Source organism: Neofelis nebulosa, chromosome 6 (assembly GCF_028018385.1).
Source record: "Neofelis nebulosa isolate mNeoNeb1 chromosome 6, mNeoNeb1.pri, whole genome shotgun sequence".
NCBI classification, from domain to species: domain Eukaryota; kingdom Metazoa; phylum Chordata; class Mammalia; order Carnivora; family Felidae; genus Neofelis; species Neofelis nebulosa.
Genome location: NC_080787.1, coordinates 90,954,453 through 90,966,530, shown reverse-complemented (window position 1 = coordinate 90,966,530; position 12,078 = coordinate 90,954,453). Strand labels below are relative to the sequence as shown.

The 12,078-nt window shown below is 37.1% G+C and overlaps 1 protein-coding gene across 13 annotated transcripts in view; it reads right to left on the bottom strand.

Moving 5' to 3' along the window:
- Positions 1–1,446: 1,446 nt before the first annotated feature.
- Positions 1,447–12,078, bottom strand: part of KLHL32 (kelch like family member 32) — a 241,027-nt gene continuing 230,395 nt past the window's right edge. For all 13 annotated transcript variants that reach the window (XM_058734760.1, XM_058734762.1, XM_058734758.1 and 10 more), the window contains one exon: positions 1,447–1,792. In XM_058734760.1, the coding sequence (XP_058590743.1) occupies positions 1,631–1,792 (162 nt within the window). In that variant the 3' untranslated portion in view covers positions 1,447–1,630. The remainder of the gene's footprint in view (positions 1,793–12,078) is intronic.

Here is a 12,078-nt window from a genome sequence, read left to right as displayed (position 1 = left end):
TAATCTGAGTAACCAGATTATTATTTAAAAATTAAAATTTTTAGGTATAACAGTGTGAAAAGTTAGTGAATTTTGTATTTAGGATTTTAAAAAGTTTGTTTTTATTTCTGATTACCAAAAGTGGTTACATGAATAAAATGACAACTTCCTGTAAGGTAAGGATTGCTAAACAATTAAACTATGCCAAAGGAAAAAAGTCCAAATAAAGTCTTCCTTTTAGTAAAGTGACTTAGATCCTAACAAGATTAGGAAAAGGGAAAAACTCATGTTACACTTCTTGAATTTATGTTCCAATGTGATTTTTATTACATATATATGTGTGTATATATATATGTGTGTGTGTGTGTGTATATATATATATATATATATATATGTATGTATATATTGTTATAGACAAAGCAAATCCAAAAACCTAGCCTAAATAAGAATTCTTATGCATTATTAAAAGTGGTAGTAATAAAATATGTATTGGTGGTGGAGGAAGAGTCCCACAAGTGCTCAAGATTGACATAACCTTTAACAAAGTGCAAAAACTTTTATTAGAACTACTAAGTCTAGGTTCACAGTTATGTCAGAGCACTTTATGGTGCCCAAATTAGTACAGCTAATTTTTTTTTGTTGAGCTTTGAAATGTCATTTTTCACTAAATGAGTTTAAACAAGTGTTTGAATTATGATGTGAAGCAAGAATTTGTATAGATTTAGGAATCTTTGGCTTTGGTAGACTCCCCTTTTCCTAATTAGCATCTCTTCACATGCTTTTCAGAATCATTTCTCCCACAGCATGTGTTCCAAGTTCTATTTAGTAATTTTTAAATACTTTCAAAAATAATCTCCCCGTTCAGTTACAGAATTCTAAAGACAGTAAAATACCTTGTAATTTGAGTAACTTTTTTTTTCTTAAATGAAGTACTTCAGAGCATTTGCCTAATCCTCACAACATTCTTCTGAATTGATACGGAAATCAATAATTATCCTCCTTAAAGAATGGGAAAACTAGCACTGAAAGTTAAGCACCTAGCCCAAGGTCACAGTAACCAAACTGAACAATCTGGGCGTTCCAACTGCTGTTCCAGTGTACTTCTTTCATTCGTGTTACTGTGAATAAAACATGGCATTTAAAATTTTATAATGTCATAATACTGAGTCTATACTAGTGGGGCTGCATAATGTTACATTTTTAAAAGAAAAATTACAAACCCAGTTTTAAGTAGTAAGGGGATTAACTACGGAAGATTTTTTTTTTTTTTGAAGATCATTGATGGCAGTACTTGTGAAATAAATTGCCTTACTAACATTTTCCTGTTTTCCTAGACAGTGCTGATTAGAGAAAGTCTACAACAAAGGCTCTAAAGACCCATGGAACAGTAATTGACCATTAAGTTGTCACTGAGCTACACCACAGTAAAAGTCAGACATATTGCATATTGACACACAGAGAGAAGGGTGACAGGAGGTTTCAGTAATGTATTTTAGAAAACTGTTCATTTTTTGCTAATGTTTATCTGAAAATAAGACATATAAAACAAAACAAGGAAGCATTGAGCACTGAGTCTTTTCATGCCCAGTATTCAGAAGTGAAGCTTTTCTTTCCCTTCTGTTAATGATAGTTATTAACAAAGCATTGGTTTTCAGATGGTCCCAATCCTGTGATGAGGCACTTGAAGAGTCTGAAGGTTAGGGCATGTGAAATATGGAGCTGGAAGGAAGCATGCTGCTATTCCATTAGAAGCAAAAGGGAGTGTAGGCCCATAAAATACTTCTTCTTTGCCTTCTCTACTTACATCCACCACCTACAAAAGAAGAGAAGCCTGTTCATCAAAGATGATTGCTCAAAATAATGCCATATACACATTAAAGGAGGCCTGCAGTTGAACTCAGTGATGCCACCATGACCACACATACCTTAGGCATTAGTTTTTTTCCTCACAGTATGGAACCAGAAATTTGTATTAAGGTCCAGGTAAGTGTTCTTATATACATTTATATATTTTTGTGTGTCTACATAATGTAAACAGTTTTTTAGGGAGGTATCTTTGTCTTCCTCTAAGAAAAATCTTGTGGCTTTGAACAACACATTATACCAGATGGACCTGACAGATATACACAGAATATTCCATCCAAAAACAGTGGAATACACATTCGTTTCAAGTGAACATGGAATATTCTCTAGGATAGATCACGTTAGGCCACAAAACAAATCTCAATAAATTTAAGAAGACTGAAATCATACAAAGCATCTTTTCATACTATAAGAGTACCTAGAAATAATTTGTAACTGGAAAAAAATGCAAACACATAGACTCAAGGAAAATCAAAGAAATCAAAAAATTCGTGGAGAAAAATGTAGGTGAAAACATTATGGTACAAAATCTTCAGGACACAGAAAGCAGTTCTAACAGGGAAGTTTATAACAGCCTCAAGAAACAAAAATCTCAACCTAACCTTATACCTAAAGGATCTAGAAGAAAAAAAAAGGTAGTAAAAGGAAGGACAGAATAAAGATTAGAGTGGAAATAAACTTAAAAAAAGAAAGAATTGATTAATGAAGAGAAACGTTTATCCAGACACATGAAGACCCAAATCAGAAATGACAGAAGAAAAATAACTTGACACCACAGAAATACAAAGGGTTGCAAGAAACGACTCTGAAAAATTATGTGCCAACAAATTGGGACAACTTAGAAGTGGATAAATTCCTAGAAACATACAATCTTCTAAAGCTAAATCAGAAAGAAATAGAAAATATGGACTGATTACCCATTCAATTTCATTACTAGTAATCAAACAGCTACCAACAAAAGTCCAGGACCCATATGGCTTCATAGGTAAATTCAACAAAGATTTAAAGAGTTGATACCGGTTCTCAAACTACAGTGAAACCTTGGATTGCAAGTAACTTGTTCTGCAAGACGAGCAGACATTTCTAATAAATTTTAACTTGATAAACAAGTGATGTCTTGTAATACGTGTAGTATGGGATACTGAATGTCATATGATCACAACTGAGCCAATGGCACTTAAAATTCACTTTGATATACAAGTGCTTTGGATTACAAGCATGTTTCTGGAATGAATTATGCTTGCAAATCAAGGTTTTACTGGATTCCAAAAAAAGAAGAGGAAGGAGAATTTCCAAATATATTCTACAAGGCCAGCTTTACCCTGATACCAAAACCAGACACTACAAAGAGACCAAAAAAAACCAAAACCACCTTACAGGCCAGTATATCTGATGAACATACATGCAAAAAATGCTGAACAAATATTAGCAAACTAAATTAAATACATTAAAAAATATATCATTTACCTCTATCAAGTGAGATTTATTCCAGGAATAAAAACGTTTCAATATTCACAAATAGGTCAATGTGCTATATTAATAAGAGTAATGACTAAAAACCATATGGTCATGTCAGTAGATACAGAAAAAGCATTTGACAAAATGCAACATCCATTCATGATAAAAACTCAACAAAGTGGGTTTAGAGAGAACATACCTCAACACAATAAACCATATATGAAAAACCCACAGCCAACATCATACTGAAAGGTTTCCCTCTAAAGACCAGGAACAAGACAAGAAGGTCCACTCTTACCATTTTAATTCAAAATAATACTGGACATCCTAGCTGCAGCAATCAAACAAGAAAAAGGAAAGTATCCAAATTGGTAAGAAGATAAACTTAGCACTATTGGCCAATGACATGAGTGTGTGTGTGTGTGTGTGTGTGTGTGTGTGTGTGTAAAACCCAAAACACTCCACCAAAGAACAGATGAATGAATTCAGTAAAGTTGCAGGATACATTATGTTAATTTTGTATTAAATTTCTATACACTAATAATGAAGTAGCAGAAAGGGAAATTAAGAGAACAGTTCCATTGGAGAGAAGTCCAAGATGACCACTTAGGAAGAGTATGAACTCACCTCCTCCACAGACACACCAAATAATAAACCTATTGTAGAGCAATTCCTTCTGAAGAAGTGAGAGCTGACTGAACAGCCCCTACACAAAAGATAGAACACATAACTGTAAGATGGAGTCTTGTTACTAAAGAGAACCCACAGTCCCAACACTGAAGAGCAGTGGAGAGGGATAGTACTAAGGGACTGTAATGCACCCACCCTGGGGCACAGAAAGAAAGCTACAAATTAAAAGCAACTAGAATATAAAGGATCCAGCCCTACCACCACCAAGCAACAGGACAGCAGCTAGAACTCTGGATTGGAGATGCTGGTGAACACAGCTGTTTTATGTTCCCTCTCCATCATGACAGCATGGACAGGAATAGTGTCCAGGCACCCTAGCCAGCCTATTGACTCTGAACCCCTGGCCTCTAGCCCACACCAGACTGAGCCATCCAATTAGGTCAGCCTCCAGCACACCACACACCAAGACACCCCTGCTCAGGGCTTACTACAGCTACAGCCACCTTACCAAGGTGACACAGGCACAAAGCACTATGGCACACTCCAGGCACACATTATTTTAGCTCCTAATGTCTTGCTATGTATGACACCCCCAACTCGAGAGATCCAGGACTATACCTGAACAGAGCATCTCAAGAACCCCAAGTCTGCACCCTGTCTTAGCTATAGCCACCTCACCAGGACATACCCTGCACCAAACACCATGAGTTTTTGTGCACATGGCTAGCCCACACCAGCCATGGGTCTAGTTGCCCTATCACAGCACTCCATGAACAGCATTTGAGGAGACTCCAGCCTGCACCCAGTTCAACTACAGCTCTCCTGTCAAGGCACCACTGTATGGAGTGCCCCAGGATGCCCTGGACCACACTACACCTTGGCTCCAGCTACCCCACTGGGGCAGCCCCTGCACAGGATGCCCAAGACACTCCAGCCTGCAGCCCTCTTCACCTTCATCTAACCTGCCATGGTGCCCTCCATGCAGAGGACACCAGTACATCGCAACTTGCATCTGCTTTGGCTTAAGCTATCTTCCAGGGTGCCCATAGAGTGGAGAGCCCCAGAATAACCTGGCTAGCACTAACTTTAGTTTCAGCTGTCTTGCTGGGGCACCCTCTGCATTGAGAGATGGGAAAACCCTGACCCATGCCCATTTCAGCTACAGTCATATCAGGGAAGCCCCAGCATGGAGTGCCTCAGGACCACCAAGCTCATGCCAGCCACAACTCTAACCACCCAGTCACTAAACACAGTCCACACAGGGGATGATCATACACAAGACTCTTCCATCAATTTTAGAAGTAACTGTTCTGCCTAATTCATAAGAACAAACACAAAGGCAATGTAAGGAGATAAATAAATATGCTCCAAATAAAAGAACATGACAAGTCCTCAGAAAATGAACTAGATGAAATGGAAATAACCAATCTACCTAACAAAGAGCTCAAAGTAATGGTTATAAAGAAGCTCACCAGACTGAAGAGTGGAAGTAACAGTGAAAATGTCAACACAGAAAAAGTATTAAAAAGAGCCAATCAGGGGTGCCTGGGTGGCTCAGTCGGTTAAGGGTCCGACTTCAGCTCAGGTCATGATCTCACAGCTTATGGGTTCGAGCCCCGCATCAGGCTCTGTGCTGACAGCTCAGAGCCTGGAGCCTGCTTTGGATTCTGTGTGTGTCTCTCTGCCCCTCCCCTGCTCACACTGTCTCTCAAAATAAACATTAAAAAAAAAAAAAGTTGAGAATACAATGATTGAATGAAATATACACTAGAAGGAATCAACAGTCTTTTTTTTTTTAAGTTATTAATTTTGAGAGAGAGCAAGTGAGCTGGGGAGGGGCAGAGAGAGAGCGGGGGACAGGATCCAAAGCAGGCTCTGCACTGACAGCAAACTCATGAACCATGAGATTATGACCTGAGCTGAAGTTGGGATGCTTAAATGACTGAGCCACCCAGGTGCCCCTCAACAGTATCTTTAAAATGACACATTAGGTCCAGCTGGTATAAGAGATATATATGGAACATTCCATCCAAAAACAAAAGATTACAGATTCTTTTCAAGTGCACATGGGACATTCTCCAGAATAGATCATAGGTTAAACCATAATACAAGACTCAATAAATTTAAGAAGATTGAAATCATATCATGCATCTTTTCTGATCACAATAGTATGACACTAGAAATCAGTAACAAGAAAACAAAAATGGAAAACACAAACGTGGAGGTTAAATAAAATTCTACCACATAAGCAATGGGTCCATGAAGTACACACTGAGAAAACGTTAAAAATACTTGGAGATTGGGGCGCCTGGGTGGCGCAGTCGGTTAAGCGTCCGACTTCAGCCAGGTCACGATCTCGCGGTCCGTGAGTTCGAGCCCCGCGTCAGGCTCTGGGCTGATGGCTCGGAGCCTGGAGCCTGTTTCCGATTCTGTGTCTCCCTCTCTCTCTGCCCCTCCCCCATTCATGCTCTGTCTCTCTCTGTCCCAAAAATAAAAAAAATAAAAAAAAAAATACTTGGAGACTAACATAAATGAAAACACAAGTCAAAAATCTAGAACCATTTTCACTGTGTCCCAAAGAGGGAAATGTATAGTGATATAGGACTACCTCAAGACATAAAAATTCTGGAATACCTGGGTGGCTCAGTTGGTTAAGTGTCTGACTTTGGCTCAGGTCATGATCTGAGGTTCATGAGTTCAAGCCCTGCATCGGGCTCTGTGCTGACAGCTCAGAGCCTGGAACCAGCTTCAGATTCTGTGTCTCCCTCTCTCTCTCTCTCTCTCTCTCTCTGCCCCTCCCCCACTCACACTCTGTCTCTCAAAAAATGAATAAACATTTTTTAAAAATTTTAATAAAAAATAAGAAACATCTCAATCTAAACTTACATCTAAAAAAACTAGAAAAAGAAGAACAAAGTCCAAGGTTAGTACAAGGGTACAAGGAAAGAAATAATAAAGATCAGATCATGGATAAATGAAATAGAGACAAAGAAAAAAAATAGAAAAGATCAACAAAACCAAGAGCTAGTTCTTGATAAACAAAATTGACAGAAAATTAGACCTATCAAGAAAAAAGGAAAGGAGACACAAATAAATAGAATAAGAAATGAAAGAGAAGTAGAGGTGCCTGGGTGGCTCAGTTGGTTGAGCATCCAACTTTGGTTCAGGTCATGATCTCATGGTTTGTGAGTTTGAGCCACTGTCACGCTCTCTGCTGTCAGCACAGAGCCTGCTTCAGATCCTCTGCTCCTCTCTCTCATCCCCTCTCCCCTGCTGATTCTCTCTTAAACTTTAAATAAAAGAAATACAAGTAGTAAGAAAACGGACACCACAGAAATAAAAAGAATTATAAGAGAATACTATGAAAATTATACAAAAACTAGACAGCCTAGAAGAAATGGATAATTCCTAGAAACACAGAATCTTCCAAAACCAAATCATAAAGAAACAGAAAATCTGAACAGACCATTTATGAAAATTGAATCAGTAATGAAAAAACTCCTAAAAAAACAAAAGTCCAAGACCAGATGGATTCACAGGTGAATTCCACCACACATTTTAAGAACAGTTAATACTTATTCTCAAACTATTTCAAAAAAATAAAAGTGGAAGGAAAGCTTCCAAATATAGTCTATAAGACCAGCATTGCACTATTACCAAAATCAAAGATACTATAAAGAAACCTACAGGCCAATAACCCTGAACATAGATGCAAAAATCATCAACAAAAGATTAGCAAACTGCATTCAACAATATATTAAAAGAATCACAAAAATTAAGTGGGATTTATTGAAAGGATGCAAGTATGGTTCAATATTTGCAAATCAATCAACCTGATATCACATTAAAAAATGGTAAATATTGGGGCGCCTGGGTGGCGCAGTCGGTTAAGCGTCCGACTTCAGCCAGGTCACGATCTCGCAGTCCGTGAGTTCGAGCCCCGCGTCAGGCTCTGGGCTGATAGCTCGGAGCCTGGAGCCTGTTTCCGATTCTGTGTCTCCCTCTCTCTCTGCCCCTCCCCCGTTCATGCTCTGTCTCTCTCTGTCCCAAAAATAAATTAAAAAAAAAAAATGGTAAATATTATTATCTCAATAGATGCAGAAAAAGCATTTGGCAAAATTCATCTATTTCTGATTTTTAAAATTCTCAATATAGTGGGATTAGACGGACCATATCTCAATATACCAAAGGACAATATGAAAACCCACAGCTAACATTTTAGTTCGTGAGGATGAACGGTTTTTCTGCTATGATCAGGAATAAAACAAAGATGTTCACTCTTGCCACTTTTATTCAGCATAGTGCTGGAAGTCCTAGCCATAGCAATCAGACAGGGAAAAGAAATAAAGGCATCCAAATTGGTAAGGAAGAAGTTAAGCTATCACTACTTGCCGATAATATAATGCTACACCATAGAAAACCCTAAAGACTCCACCTAACACTATTAGGAGTAGTAAATGAATTCACTAAAGTTGCAGGATACAAAATTAATACTCAAAAATGAGTTGCATATCTATACACTAATAATGAAGTGGCAGAAAGAGAAATTAAGAAAATAGTTTGAGTTATACCAAAAGGAATAAAACATCTAGTAGTAAACTTAACCAAGGATTTGAAAAGATCTGTATGCTGAAAACTGTACAACATTGATGAAAGAGAATAAGGACAACATAAACAAGTGGAAAAATATACTGTGTTCATGTACTGGGAAAATCTCATTAAAATATCTATATGACCCAAAGCAGTCTACAGATTCAATGCATTTTCTATCAAAATACCAATAGCATTTTTGCCAGAACAAGAACAAATAATCCTAAAATTTTTAAGAAACCACAAAAGACCCCAAATAGCCAAGGAAATTTGAGATTGAAGAACAAAGCTGATGGTATCACAAAGCAAGATTTTAAGATATACTATGAAGCTGTAGTAATCAAAACAGTATGCTACTGGCACAAAAACAGACACAGAGATGAATGGAACAGAAACAGAGCCCAGATATACACCCACACGTATATGGTCAGTTAATCTACTACAACACAAGATGCAATATATAGAGTTGGGAGAAGACGGTCTCTTCAATAAGTGTGTTGGGAAAACTGGACAACTCAACTCCCTGCAAAAGAATGAAATAGGACTCTTTCTTACAGCATACACAAAAACAAACACAAAATGCATTAAAGACCTTCATGGGAGACATGGAACTGTAAAACTCCTAGAAGAAAACAGGCAGTAATCTCTCTGGCTGTGACCTTTGCAACATTGTCCTGAGGCAAGGGAAACAAAACCAAAAGTGAACCATTGGGACTAAGGGAAAAAAAAAAAGCTTTTTACACAGCAAAGTATACCATCAACAAAGCAAAAAATGGCAACCTACTGAATCAAAGAAGATATTTGCACACAATATATGATAAGGTGTTAATATCCAAAATATGTAAGGAACTTATACAACTCAATACCAAGAGAAACGATCTGATTAAAATGATGGTCAGAGGACCTGAACAGACATTCTTCCTAAGAAGACATACAGATGGCAAGCACATGAAAAGAAGCTCAACACCACTAATCATCAGATGCAAATCAAAACCACAATGAGCTATTACTTCACACTACTCAGAATGGCTATTATCAAAAAGATTAGAACTTCAAGTGCTGGCAAGGATGTGGAGAAAAGGGGACTCTTGTGCACTATTGGTGGAAATGTAAATTCATGCAGCCACTGTGGAACACAGTATAGAGGTTCCTCAAAAACTTAAAAACAAATACCATAAGATCCAGTAATTCCAATACTGGGTATTTATCCAGAGAATACAAAAACACTAATGCAGAAAGATACTTACACCTCTATGTTTATCAAAGCATTATTTACAATAGCCAAGATATGGAAGCAACACAGTGCCCATCAATAGATGAATGAATGAAAAAGTGGTATGTATATACAATGGAACATTACTTAGCCTAAAAAGAAGATCTTCTGATCTGGGGAAACATGGATGGACCAAGAGGATATTATGATAAGTGAAATAAGTTAGAGAAACACAAATATCATATGATTTCACTTATATGTGGAATCTCAAAAAGGAACAAAAAACAGTAACAGACCCATAAATACAGAGAAGAAATGGTTGGTTGTCAGAGGGGAGGGGGTGGGACAGGAGCAAATGGGTGAAGAGGAGTGGGAGATACAGGCTTTAGGTTATGGAATAAATAAATCACAGGGGTAAAATGTACATCATAGGGAATATAGTCAATGGTATTATAATAGCATTGTATAGTGACAGATGATAGCTACACTCATGGTGACCATAGCATAATGTGTAAGTTTGTTGAATCACTATGTTGTTAACTGTATGTCAGCAATACTTCAATAAAAAAGGAAGAAAATCCCATTTATAACTGCACCAAAGAGGATGATACCTAAGAATAAATTTAAGAAGGTGAAAGACCTATACTCTGTACTCATCTATAAAATATTAATGGAAGAAACTGAAGATAAGACAAATGAATAGATCTACCATATTCACAGACTGAAAGAATATTGTTAAAATGTCCATACTACCCAAAGTAACCTAGATATTCAATGCAATCCTTATCAGAATATCAGTTGCATTTTTCACAAAACTAGAACAAACATTCCTAAAATTTGTATGGAATCACAAAAGGCCTAAAATGGCCAAAACAATCTTGAGAAAGGAAAATGAAACTCGGGGTACCACAATCCCATTTATCACTTATACTACAAACATATAGTAATTACAACAATATGGTACTGGCAGAATATAGACACATAGGTCAATGGAACAGAATAGAAAGCTTAGAAATAAACCCATGCTTATACGATCAATTAATCTACAACAAAGGAGGCAAGACAAACAATGTAGAAAAGACAATCTATACAATAAATGGTGTTGGGAAAACAGCTACATGCAAAAGAATGAAACTGGACTACTTTCTTATACCACACACAAAAATAAACTTGAAATTCATTAAAGACCTAAATGTGAAGCTTGAGACCATTAAAATCCTTAAAAACACATAGGAATAATCTCTTGGATATCAGTCTCAGCCATGTATTTATGACTAGGTCTCCTCAAGCAAGGGAAACAAAGGCAAAAGTAAAATATTAGAATGACATCAAAATAAAAAGCTTTTTACAGTGAAGGAAATTATCAACAAAATGAAAAGGCACCTTCTGAATGGGAAAAGATACTTGCAAATGATATGTCTGATAAGGGGTTGATATCCAAAATATATAAGGAACTTATATAACTCAATACCAAAAGAACAATCAGATTTAAAATTGGGCAGAGGACATGAAGAGACATTTTTCTGAAGAACACCGACTGCAACAACACACTCCTTAATATCATTAATCATCAGGGAAATGCAAATCAAAGCCACAATGAGATATCACTTCATACCAGTCAAAATGGCTAGCATTAAAAATCTAAGTGGGGTGCCTGGGTGGCTTAGTTGGTTAGGCATCTGAATTCCTCAGGTCATGATCTCGCGGTTCACAAGTTCAAGCCCCGCATCAGGCTATGTGTTGACAGCTCAGAGCCTGGAGCCTGCTTCAGATTCTGTGTCTCACTCACTCTCTCTCTGCCCCTCCCTTGCTCACACTCTGTCTCTAAAAAATAAATAAGCATTAAAAAAACCTATTTAAAAAAATCTAATAAGTTTTGGCAAGCATGTGCAAAAGAAGTAACACTTCACTGATGGTGGAACTGAAAATTGGTGCAGCCACTGTGGAGAACATTATGGAGGTTCCTCAAAAAATAGAAATACCATGAGATAGAATAATTCTACTACTGGGTATTGACCCAAAGAATGTGAAAACACAATTGAAAAGATATATGCACTCCTATATTTATTGCAACATAGTTTACAATAGCCAAAATATGGAAGCATATAGGTGTCCACTGATACAGGAATGGGTAAAGAAGATGCAATTATACACACAACAATGGAATAGTACTCAGACATAATAACGAATGAGATCTTGCCATTTGAGACAACATTAATGGACCAATAGAGTATTTTGCTAACTGAAATAAGTCAGACAAACACAAATACCATATGATTTCATTATATGTGGAATCTAAAACAAACTACTACAACAGCAAAAACACATGAACAAACAAGAAAAAC